At 45.6% G+C, this 13,034-nt stretch overlaps 1 protein-coding gene across 2 annotated transcripts in view; it reads left to right on the top strand.

Annotated features, from left to right (window-relative positions):
• The first annotated feature begins 441 nt into the window (after nucleotides 1–441).
• Nucleotides 442–13,034, top strand: part of ACTN2 (actinin alpha 2) — an 82,563-nt gene continuing 69,970 nt past the window's right edge. For both annotated transcript variants that reach the window (XM_008985768.5, XM_035281481.3), the window contains exon 1: nucleotides 442–736. In XM_008985768.5, the coding sequence (XP_008984016.1) occupies nucleotides 611–736 (126 nt within the window). In that variant the 5' untranslated portion in view covers nucleotides 442–610. The remainder of the gene's footprint in view (nucleotides 737–13,034) is intronic.

Genomic DNA, 13,034 nt, shown 5'->3' with positions numbered 1-13,034 from the left:
AGACACGAGAGACAGGAGATCTGCAATAAATCTGTGGGAACAGAGAAGAGAGATCTGCAATAAATCTGTGGGAACGTGTGGGAAACACGAACATGCAAATGACGTTTGGGAAACTTAGTGTCGGGCGGTCGGGGACGCAGCCTCTCAGGTGTCCCTCCCCGGGCCCGCGATCACCCAGCGGGGACCCCGACGGAGCCCGCGCCGCGAGCCAGGCGAGCGCAGAGGCAGCGCGTGGGTGGCAGGCGTGGTTCTGCGCCTGCCGAGCAGCCCCTCGCGCGATCCCGGAGGCCTTGGGGCGGTGGCTGCTGGGGGACAGCGGAGGGGCCGGCGCCCAGTCCAGCCGCACGTGCTCGGGGCGGGGCGGAGGGGCCCGGCGGGCGGGGCGCGGCCACGTGACGGGGCGGCGCGGCTCTTAAGCGGCGCGGCAGCTGCTCGCAGCCCGAGCTGGTGCTTCGCCCGAGACCCAGCGCCCAGGCCAGCCGCCCCGAGAGCAGCCGCGCGAAGGTCACCCCGCGCCCGCCGCCGCCGCCGCCTCCGTCGGTCCGTGTCCCGGTCCCCCCGTGCGTCCGAGCCCCGCGCGCCCCGCCGCAGCCCCGGCCACCCGAGCGCCATGAACCAGATAGAGCCCGGCGTGCAGTACAATTACGTGTACGACGAGGATGAGTACATGATCCAGGAGGAGGAGTGGGACCGCGACCTGCTGCTGGACCCGGCCTGGGAGAAGCAGCAGAGGAAGGTCAGCAGGGGCCCGCGGGCCGCGCGCGCGTGGTAGGGCCGGATCCCCCCGTGGGGCTCCCGTGCGCGGGGCCGTGGGGCCGGGCGAGGGGGCACGGCGTGGAGGTGCTGTGCTGTCCGCGTCCTCGCAGTCCCGGGGGCCCTTAGGAAAGAGGACACGTCCGGGGACAGGCAGGACACTGAGCGTCGTGTGTGTGCGCGTGCGTGTGTTGGCAGCATCAGAGTCGCAGAGCGAGAAAAGCGCGTTCTCCGTGTGCTTCTGTTCCTCGAACCAACCCGCGCTAGGCCAGGATCTGTAGGGGTCTCTGGGCTGCACCTGCCCCTTGAGTCTGTGACCTCGGCCACCGAGTTATACTCTCCTGGGCCGTTTCTGTCCATTTCCCCCAGTCTCTCTCTTTCCGATTGAAAGAAGCAAATGAACATCAGCTTCATTGCAGTTTCCACCCGGCTACCCCCAGAGTCATGGAAAGTCATGTATTCAATCTTTTGGGTTCCTGAGAAAGGGGTGTTGTATGAACTCTAGACATTTACCGATAGTTACAATTATTTCACACCCTATTTATAGTTCATTGAGGTAAGCACACAGGGACAAAGGAGTCAGCCAGCTTCTAAAAGCTCCTTCCCCATTTTGGTTGGCGCTCTCTGGGGGTCAGTGGAACATTCCACTATTTCAAGGTTTCCTCTTGATCCTCCTGGCTAGAATAAATAGGGAATGCTCACCAGGAGGTTTAATCCCGCCTCTTGACTAGGCAGGGAGCCTGGTTGGGTCAGGCATGACAATAGAGACCTGATAACCCAACCTTAGGATAACAGGGCTATGGCAAAAGCCAAACGCTCTGTGCTTCCCCCCACCCCCCATTTTTCTGGGTGTGGGGCGGGATAGATTTCCCTTCTAAGGGCCTGCTTTAAATGGGTAACCTGTGGTGACCATAGTGTATCTCTGTGTAGTTGGCCATGTCAGTGATTGTGCGATAGTATTTGGTGAATAGGGGTATGATGGTGGAGAACACACGTCCCAAACTTGTCTCCCAGCAAACAGCATTAGCTGGAAGAAGAGATAATTATCAAATAACCAAGCACTATTTTTATATCAGGACGTCTCTTGTCTACCCTCTCTCCTAAAATACCATTTACTATTATTATTTTAAGGCTCTAACTTAGCTACATTTCAGTCTGTCCCCGAGTTTCTTAAGGTTTTTGCCATCCCTACCTTTCTTAGAAACAAGAAAATGGGAGTAATACATAGAAAAAACCAAATTTCAAGCCCTCTACCATTTTTTAAAAGGACTGATTGTGAAGGAAGCACACGGCTTGAGGATTACTAATGTGTCATCTGGACCAGCTGATGCATCATCAATCATCACAAAGTTAAAAAGTGACTTTAATTTTTAGCAGTGAGTGTTTATTTTTAAATAATTTCCCCAAGTTTTGGTTACTGCATTTTTCATGGATTAAAAAAAGATAACTCCCAGGTCTTTGTTTCAAAAATTGCTTTCTTGGAAGGAAGAGTAAAATAGTTAAGGAATTGGACAGGTAGTCTGCCCATCATTTTTGAAAGTGATAGTCAAATCACAGTGCTTTCTGTTGCTTTTTAAAAAAATACAGTACAACAGCAAGTTAGAGGTAATGTCAATTTCCAAAGGCCAGATTGACATGCCTTCCACCATGTTTAATCTTTTAATATATTTGTAGTATTTTTGGATATATGGCTTTGTAATTCTTTTAGGTTTGGGATTCCTCTGTTGACTGTATTATTATAATTAAAGAATACTTGAAGTAAAGTTGATTATTTAAAAATGACATACTTCTGGTCCCAGTCCAAAATAATACCAAAAAGTTTAACATGAGAATTTTTTTTTTCTTAAGATAGTTTGAAAGTTGTACATGCTTGGGGGCTGAAACTTCATTAGGACAGATCTAGAAGAGTCTCTATTTCTACTTTTGATACAGACTGTGCTCAAGTCAGTAAAACAATATTGAACTGTGAGCTCAGGGTGGCCAGAGGAGTGGCCTCTATTTATGTCCCATGAGACAAACTGCTGGAACCGGACAAGGGTAAAATGCCATTGTTTCTATTGTGGGCTGCCTTCTCCACACTTGCCATTTCAGTGATATGCTGGGTATGAGATCTGTCAACAGATGCTGGTAGCACATGATGACGTCTGCGGCGTTAGAATGGATGTGATGCCTAATTATATCTACAGTTCAGAGAGTCTCATGGGCCATGGTAATCCTTGCTCTGTGCTGTGGAATGAAAGCCTGGCTACAGAAGGACTTTATAAAAGTGTAGTGTGTTTTATAAGAGAAGGGAATCCAGAAGATAGTGGGTTTAGCATGAGTGTGAATAGGCGTTTCCACGTGTCTACCTTCTCTTTCAAGAGTGTGTTACACACAAGAGTGTGTTAATAGGGTTAGGAATGTTTATATTTTCTATAAAGTATATCGTATTTTACTTCCTACAACTCGTGGGTAGAAGAAAAATGCCTGCATTATGTCAGATATGAGATATTATGTATGTACACATATGTATAACATATATATATATATATATATATATATATATATATATATGAAATGTTTTGAGTCAGGCTTTTGCTCTGCTGCCCAGGCTGGAGTGCAGTGGCACAGTAATAGCTCACTGCAGCCTCCACCTCCTGGGCTCAAGTGACCTCCATGAGGTGGAGGCATGCACCACCACACGTGGCTAATTTTTTTATTTTAAAAACTTTTTTGTAGAGTCAGGGTCTCACTGTGTTGCCCAGGCTGGTCTTGAACTCCTGGCCTTAAGCCATTCTCCCACCTTGGCCTCCTAAAGTGCTGGTACTGTGGGTATGAGCCACCATGCTCAGCCCCAGATTCGGTATTTAAGACGCTGAAGTGCTGAGGCACACTCTTGGAGTTGGAATGTTTTACCATATAGAACACAGTTTACGGATATTGATTTCCAAGTAAATCAGGACCTCTTCAGTGGACTGTTGAAACTTTTCGAGTGTTGGCGTCTAGAAGTAAGCTTCTCCTGGAATCAAGGAACACACTGAGCTAGTACCTCAACCAAAGCCTAATTGGGAGGTGACTTGTCAGAGCAGCAATGCTGAATATGTTTGCTATCTTCACAAGCTCAGGGCTCTGTCCTTCACTTGACTGGGAGGCTAGAGCAGACCTTTTAAGGAAATGAAATATGTTTCGATACATAAGGGGTCCTTATGTCCGTAATCAGTACATGGCTTGTTGATCGATACACTTTTCTAGGTGTTCCAGTTGTTTTTAGTGGTCCCTAAGGAAATTCACATTCATCTGCCCTCTTCACAGTTGACCTGGCCGGGTTCGCCTTGGAGCACATCCTGCCAGTCTGGCATTTAGGCGAACATGTTGCCATGTTGGGTCAGGTAGCATGGCAGGATGTGTGTGCAGAGGCAGCTGCCCACAGGGCCCGGATTGAATAGAGAGCCTGGGAGCCTTCGCGTGGCCCCTGCCCATTCTGTGGGCAGCAGCTGCTGATTTAGACCACAAGGTGAAGGCTCCTCCTGCCTGATGACACATACTCTTGCATGAATTTTTCCTAGTAGAAAAGGTACTAATTGTTTGTTCCAACGATTAACGAAAAGCTTGTGATATTTCTCAGATCCGTGAGACCCAGATGAGTCGAAGCTCTGCCTGGTACCCTCTGTCTGACTACAGTTGAATCACTAAATGTTTCAAGTGTCAATTTCTGCATCTAGAAAATGAAGATAAATACCTGTCTTAACTCACAGGGTTTTTTTGTCTGGATCAAACAGTGAAACTGTTTTATGGTGAACGGGTTTTATACATTGTAAAATGATCTGTAAATGTTCAAATATTATTATCCTTGTGTACCGAATACTTGTTAATCAGTACTGTGCTTAGACTTGTGATGGATAATAGGGCATGAGATTTGGTCCTTGGTGACTTTGATGTACTTTGAAAATTGTGGGGAAATACACATAACATAAAAGTTACCCTTTTAATCCTAAGTGTACAATTCAGCGGCGTTACGTCTATTCACATTATTGTGCGACCATCACCATGATGTGTCTCCGGAATGTTTCCGTCTTCCCACATTGAGACTCTCTACCCATTAGATACTAGCTTCCCATCCCCCCTCCTCTGGTGTACTTTTTGTTTTTTTGAGACAGAGTCTCACTCTGTTGCCCAGGCTGGAGTGCAATGGTGCAATCTCAACTCACCACAATCTCCGCCTCTTTGGTTCAAGCTATTATCCTGCCTCAGCCTTCCGAGTAGCTGGGAATACAGTTGCACACCACCATGCCTGCCTAATTTTTGTATTTTTTCTGTAATTTTTCTGTATTTTTAGTAGGGACAGAGTTTCACTATGTTGGCTAGGCTGGTCTCGAACTCCTGACCTCATGATCTACCCACCTCAGCCTCCCAAAGTGCTGGGATTACAGATGTGAACCACTGCGCCCGGCCCAACTTTTTTTTTTTTGAGATGGAGTCTCAATCTATTGCCCCGGTTAGAGTCCAGTGGTACGATCTTGGCTCGCTGCAACCTCTGCCTCCTGGGTTCAAGCGATTCTCCTGCCTCAGCCTCCCAGGTAGCTGGGATTACAAACGTGTGTCACCACGCCTGGCTAATTTTTTGTATTTTTAGTAGAGACAGAGTTTCACCATGTTAGCCAGGATGGTCTCGACCTCCTGACCTTGTGATCTGCCTGCCTCAGCATCTCAAAGTGCTGGGATTACAGACATGAGCCACTGTGCCTGGCCTGGTATACTTTTAAAGATAGGATTCACACAGTGGAATACTTGGAACATAAGAAATTGTTTGATAATAAGTGTAAGAATAAAAGTTAGCTGGGTACAGTGGCTCATGCCTGTAATCCCAGCACTTTAAGAGGCCAAGGTAGGAAGATTACTTGAGCCCAGGAGTTTGAGGCCAGCCTGGGCAACACAGCAAGACCCTGTCTCTGCAAAAAATAAAAAATGTAGCCAAGTGTGGTGGTGTGCAGCTGTAATTCTACCTGATTGGGAGGGTGAGGCCAGAGGATCACTAGAGCCCAGGAGTTTGAGGTTGCAGTGAGCTGTGATCGTGGCACTGCACTCCAGCCTGGGCAACAGAGCGAGACCCCATCTCAAAAAATAAATAAATAATAAAAAGTGAAAGTTATAGGAGGTGAAGTAAGGAAAATCACTGTGGGTAGAGAATAATGAGGAGAAAGGTTTTGGGAGCAGAACTTGAGCCTTATTTTGAGTAATAACTAAATATTGGCCAAGTGGAGAGAAGGAAACAGAGCATTCTTGATTAGAGAAATAGTGTGAAAAACTTGTGTAATTTTCTTTGGCGGGCGGTGGTTTGGGGGAAGGAATGGTAAGTTTAATACAACAAGTGTTTACCTTGGCACTATCAAAGGACTCTTGCATCTGATATTTTCCGGGCCCTTTTCACTCACCCTCTCATCAAAAGATGGGAGAAGTTCAAAGGTAAGAGTATAGAAGGAGAAGGGAGCCAAGGTGGCCAGACCAGGACTCAGGTCTCCCGAAGCCTAGCTTTGTATTGGATCTGTCTGTGGCTCATGGCGTGTTTGTGTATGTGTGATAAGGAGATAATACCTGACGCTAAAGATGCATATTCAAACTTAGAAAGTTGGATCCATGCAGAAGAGCTAGGTTGTAGAGGGCCTGGGGTGCCAAGGTGAGTGTGGACCTTATTCTCCAAGCCACGCAGAGCTCCGGAGGTTTTTTGAGCTGGGAAGAGCCATGTTTTCAGAACTAGCATTGTTGGCAGGATAAATTTGAGTGGCCAAAGCCCGTTATGGGGCCATACAGATAAAGTGGTGAGTATCAGAACAAGGGGGCTGTTAGAAGCAGTGGTGAGGAAGGCATCAATTTGAGAGTGATCAGGAGGGATTATGCGAAGTATTAAAATAACCACATGTTGTTCCGCAGTAGGCTGTGGTATAAATCCAATTAAGTAGATATAATCCTCCCCATTAGAGCTCCTGGACTTCAAAGTCAAGACAGTGGTATTGACAAGTAACAACCAAACTAATGAGGAGAGTCTCTTTATCCACCGGGACGCTGTGTCTGGATAAGAAGTTAAGTATTTACAGAATATGTCATTATTCAGTGCAGGGAAGGGCGCCACCGTGCTGGGGTGGCGAGTCCGGTGTCCATGTGGCTGTTGCTGGGAGGAAGAGGTGGAGTTGCAGATAGTCTTTGAGAGCCAGAGAAAGTTCTTTTTTTTTTTTTTGAGACCCAGGCTGGAGTGCAATGGCGCAATCTTGGCTCACCGCAATCCCCGTCTGCCTCCTGGGTTCAGGCAATTCTCCTGCCTCAGCCTCCTGAGTAGCTGGGATTACAGTAGTAGGTGGGATTAGCACCACCATGCCCAGCTAATTTTTTTTTGTATTTTTAGTAGAGACGGGGTTTCACCATGTTGACCAGGATGGTCTCGATCTCTTGACCTCTCGAGGTGATCTACCCGCCTCGGCCTCCCAAAGTGCTGGGATTACAGGCCAGAGAAAGTTCTTAACGTGCAGAAGTGTCAAGGAAGAGGTTAAAGGCAGAGTCTCGTGTGGGCACTAAGAAACCTCTGCACCCAGAGGGACTGTAATAAATATACCCGTGGTTTGCTGCGGAGACTCACAGTTACAGGAGATCTGAGGCACAAAAACTGCTTTTTGCCTTTACATCCTGTTTGGGACACTGATGTGTCCTGGGGTTGCCCTAGGCCTTCAGCCACATTCACCAGGTAAGAAACTTAAGCCCATCTTAAGATTTTCCAGGAGCGTGGGAAGAGGAATGTAACTCTTAGCTGGGAAACTTAATTAACGCAGCCTCAGAAAACTGTCAGGAGCACTGCAGTCGGTCGCTGCAGCTGGGAGACACCTACAGAAAAGGCGCAGTTCTGGAGTGGGTGACGGCGCCACCGTGATGAGCAGAGGAGTTCACATGGAATACGTTGGAGGACAGTCAGAATCCTACCACCGTTTCCCTGGGAACAGCACTGAGTCTTCCAGAAAGAACAGAAAGCAAAGACTGGGGAAGAGGCTTGCAAACTACTATGCTAGACAAATTTCAAAGGAAGGAAAACCTTAAGTGCAAGAATTGGGCTTTTCTGAAGAACACTGAGGGAAATTTTTGGTACAAACATATCTGAACATATGTGTGCACACACACACACACATACCCCACTCACATACCCACATATTTGAACACACACACACACACACACACACACACCCCACTTGCCATCTCCACACTTTTCTGGATCAGTAACTAGGAGGTGTTTTTACCTGCAGCCCTAGTGTGGACCAAAATATAAATGGAACACAAGCATGATCGTTCATTCTTCCATTCATTTGGCAAACATTGGTGTACTCCTTCTAGGGACCAGCACAGTGAATTGATGACACCACCATGGCCCTTACGGCGCTTACAGCCTAGTTCGAGAGACAGGAGAGGTCTGTGAGAAGCAAGACACAGGGCACCCAACAAAGCCAAAGGTGTTTCAAACCCTCCTGCTTGGTTGCCCTTCATGGTGAATGGAAATGTCTTTCTCCCAGGCGCCTGAGCCAGAAACCTGGGTGTTACCCTTGCCACCTCCTTCTCTCCCACACCACGGCCTTTGGGTCACCATCTCCCATGGAGTCCTCTGGACCCTGCCTTTCCCCCTCCCTATGTGCTCCAAGACCTTCAGGCTTTCCGCCTTCCCTGCAGAGATGAGGGTGGTGGCCTTCCTTTTTGTCACCCTTCCAAAGGTCATGTTTCTCTGCTGGCTTTTCTCCATGATGCTGGCAAGAATGATCTTAAGACACAAGCCTGTTTGTGGTATTTTCCTGCTTCAAGGTTCTCTATGTGTCTTCCTAGCCTTCAGGAAGGAGCTCAAGCCTCTTATGGTGGTTTGTGAGGCGAGACCTGAACTAGCCCCATCATCTGTTCTGTTCAGCAACCCAGCATCCCGCCGCAGGTTTTTAAAGATCTCATGTCCCCGATTGCCTCTCACTGGGTCTGACTCCTGCCCTTGTCTCTTTCACAGACCCTCCCTCCTCTACCCATCTTGAGAGTACCTCCTTCTGCAGCTGCTTCTCTGAGAGCCTGCCTTCTAGAATGGGGGTCACTTGGCACTCTCTTTGTCACCCCAACAAGGGCTGTGAGCAGCAGTTTTTCTCTAGAACTGCTGGGCTCACACAGAGTCTGCATTGCCTTTTTTTTTTTTTTTGAGATAGAGTCTTGCTCTGTTGCCCAGGCTAGAGTGCAGTGGCACAATCTCAGCTCACTGCAACCTCCGCCTCCTGGGTTCAGATGATTCTGTGCCTCAACCTCCCGAGTAGCTGGAATTACAGGCCCACGCCACCATTCCTGGCTAATTTTTATATTTTTCAGTAGAGATGGATTTTCACCAGGCTGGTCTCAAACTCCTGACCTCAAGTGATCCACCTAGCTTGGCCTCCCAAAATGCTGGGATTACAGGCATGAGCCACCACACCTGGCCTTTTTCTTTTCTTTTTTTGAGAAGAAGCTGTGGTCTGTCATCCAGGATGGAGTGCAATGGCATGATCTCAGTTCACTGCAACCTCTGCCTTCTGGGTTCAAGCGATTCTCCTTTCTCAGCCTCCCAAGTAGCTGAGATTACAAGCATGCACCACTAAGTGTGACTAATTTTTTGTACATTTAGTAGAGACAGGGTTTCACCATGTTGGCCAGCCTGGTCTCAAACTCCAGACCTCAAGTGATCCATCTGCATCAACCTCACAAAGTGTTGGGATTACAGGCGTGAGCCACAGCACCCGACCTGCACTGACGTTTATTGAATGAAGAAATTATGAATTATTTCTAAAAAACTTTTAGTACAATTAAAGTTAAAAATCTTTGATTTTAACAATTGAAAGCTTTTTGACAGTTGTTTTGACTTTTTGAGCTCTAAATGTGTTAACTGCCGACTCATACTTGTTTAACGCTTTTTAAAAATGTTCTCTTGAAGTATTTTCTCAAGTCTCCAAGAAGAGTTCCCTGACTTGATTCTTGTTTTAAGTCTGAGCTGTCAAGGCCGAGCGTGGTGGCTCATGCCTGTATTCCCAGCACTTTGGGAAGCTAAGGCCAGGCTGTCTCTTGAGGCTAGGAGTTAGAGACTGGCCTGGTCAACATAGAGAGACCCTGTCTCCACAAAAAAATTTAAAAATTAGCCAGGTATAGTGGTGCATGCTTGTGGTTCTAGCTACTTGGGAGGCTGAAGTGAGAGAATTGCTGAGCTCAGGAATTTGAGTGTGCAGTGAGCTGTGATGGATGTCACCACTGCATGGCACCACTGCACTCCAGCTCTGGGTGACAGAGTGAGAAATAAGCTTCTCATTAAAAAATGTTCAGGTCAGGGACAGTGCCTCATGCCTGTAATCTCAGCCCTTTGGGAAGCCAAGGCAGGCAGATCACATGAGGCCAGGAGTTTGAGAACAGCCTGGCCAACATGGCAAAACCCAGTTTCTACAAAAAATACAAAAAACAATTAGCCATGTTTTTGGTGGCGCACTCCCATAATTCCAGCTACTTGGGAGGCTGAGGCATGAGAACTGCTTGAACCCAGGAAATGGAGGCTGCAGTGAGCCAAGATTATGTCACTGCACCCCAGCATGGGAGACAGAGTGACACTGTCTCAAAACAAAACAAAACAAAAATCAACAAAAAGTTCAGAGACAGCCTGTGTCTGGAAAAAAAAAAAGAACATAAGCATTTAGAATTTAGAACTTTTAGAATTGAAAAAATAATTATACAGATTTATGTATATCATAATAAAATTTGTTACCATATTTATGAGAAAAAGTTCTGGTAACATGAATTTGATTTAAAATAAGTTTTTTTCCCCCAGATTGAAAACCTTCACCCACTTAATAAAATTCCAAGTTCATTTATGATTCAGAAAAGTATAAATTTAAATTTGTTTTGTGTAGAAAACATGGGTAACATTTTTTGGAATTGGAAAATGGAGAAGAGATTGCAAGTGATTCTGTGGTCCTGGGGAAGAATTGGCATAGGCAGTCTTCATACATGCCAATCCTAGACCAAGAAGTTGGCATAACTTTGATTTGTCTTATATTTGTTTTTGCTAGGGGGTAAATGTGTTGGTCATAGTCTTTAGAAATCACTATACCCTGAAAATAGATTATTAGTGTGCATTACAACCTTTTCATAAAAAGCCATGCTGTCTTAGGAAAGACCTACATTTCATTAGTGATTGTAAGAACCAAAGGTACAGATAGGTGAATATGAAATTGTTTTGGGCCCAGGCGGAGTGGCTCATGCCTATAATCCCAGCACTTTGGGAGGCTGAGGCAGGCAGATCACCTGAGGTCGGGAGTTTGAGACCAGTCTAAACAACATGGTGAAACCCCGTCTCTACTAAAAATACAAAAATTAGATGGGTGTGGTGGCGGGCACCTGAAATCCCAGCAATTTGGGAGACTGAGGCAGAATTGCTGGAGGTGGAGTGAGTGAGCTGCACTCACAGCTGGCTTACAGTGAGATCGTGCCACTGCGCTCCAGCTTGGGTGATGGAGCAAGACTCTGTCTCAAAAATAAATAAATAAAAGATTGTTGTGGGGGATGGCAGTGAGCAAGAATTTAATATGAAGCTATGATTGAGTTTTGCACAGGTGGTAATAATTGAGTTGGAAAGACAAATCAAGAAATCCTGTCTTCTAAAGTCATGTGGAGTCTTTATTTTGTTATAGTCAGACAAGATGAGATGACAATTACTTTTTGAAGGTAGGTAATCTCATTGCTGTTTACGAGAATTTTAAGATAATTTATATATAAGATAGAGCCATATGAGATACTCGATGCTGACCATTTTGACCTCCAAAATTTGCAGTCTCTTTATTTCAACTCAAACAACTTTACCACTGTTGTCCCTCTCTATTCGAGGCCCTTGACCGACACCACAAAATAGCCAGGCTGTAAAACTGAATTCTAATCATCTCTAGCCTTATCTCTAATGTCTTTGGTATTCATCTGTAAAAGTAAAGGGCTCTTGAGTTTTGTAGAAGTTAAAAATGCAAGATTTGAAGCCAGGCACAGCAACTTGGCAAAACCCCATCTCTACAAAAATACAAAAACCAGCAGGGTGTGTTGGTGTGTGCCTGTAGTCCCAGCTGCTCAGGAGGCTGAGGTAGGAGGATGGCTCGAGCCAGGGAGGTTGAGGCTGCAACGAGCCATGATTACATCATTGTACCCCAGCCTGGGCACCAGAGCAAGACCCTGTCTTGAAAGAAAAAGATGGGGAATTTGGACTGAGGGCTTGATATTCAATGAATAAAAGGAGAAAAGTCAAGGCTGGAGATTGAGGTGCGGAAGTTATCTACATACAGCAAAGGCTGTAACTCTGAGAGTGTGAGTGGAAAAGGATCTACCTGGAAGGCACCAAAGCGAGCTAAGAATAGAGGCCTCCTAGAGGAAGCGGTGATGGGAACTGAACATGGAAGTCTTGCTTTTCTAGATGAAAACATCATCTATTAGACAACTTGGAACCCCTCAAACTGTCAAGATGTCTTTGATTTTCTTTCTGGAGAAATCTCTCATTGGTATTCTACTGGAACTTCACCAGTCAGCCCGAATCTGGCATTTAAGTTGGTTTAGTTACTGGGAAAGCACTACAGCTTTGGTGCTGTGGAATGCAATAGCTTTTAGTTCATGAGACAAGTTATATTTTCAAAGGAAGCAAAAAACTGTGAGAACTTATTTATGGTGGCGTGTTCAAGTCTGTGACATAAAATTCTTCCACACTTGAACATTTGTAAGATGCCCGAAGGGGAAAAACCCCATAATATAGATTTTAACTCTAAGATTGGATTTTCCTTTTCAGTTTTATCATTTATAAAATTAAGGAAATGAATTATTGTTCTCATTTAGATGTTTTATTTTAAGGCTTTAAAACATATTATAGATGTTTTGGGTGTCAGAAGAACAGTTGTGAAAATGGTAAAAGACATATAGAAAATTGTAATCCACTTAGAGATTATGCATAGAGAGTAATATTTTTCTGTTTTGAAACGAACACATTTTTGAGGGGAGGCAGGTGTTCAGGTGATCAGATTAGAAAAATACAAACCATGTGTTTTGTGTTTTATAGACCGTAATATTTCTATTCCGTTGCTGGAACTTTATGAAATGTGAGGTAGCCAGTTATTTTTTCGCTTATTTTGGCCTTTCATGTTAGAATTTGGAGCAGAGGATGTTGTGATTTTTTTCAGTCTAACACCAAAACCAAAAAGGATTCCAATCAGACAGTAAAAGTGGCAATTTAATATATGGATTTTTACCAGTGAATT

This window comes from Callithrix jacchus, chromosome 19, assembly GCF_049354715.1.
Source record: "Callithrix jacchus isolate 240 chromosome 19, calJac240_pri, whole genome shotgun sequence".
In the NCBI taxonomy this organism is placed as follows: domain Eukaryota; kingdom Metazoa; phylum Chordata; class Mammalia; order Primates; family Cebidae; genus Callithrix; species Callithrix jacchus.
The sequence above is the reverse complement of the archived record's forward strand: the minus strand, read 5'-3'. Positions and strand labels throughout refer to the sequence as shown.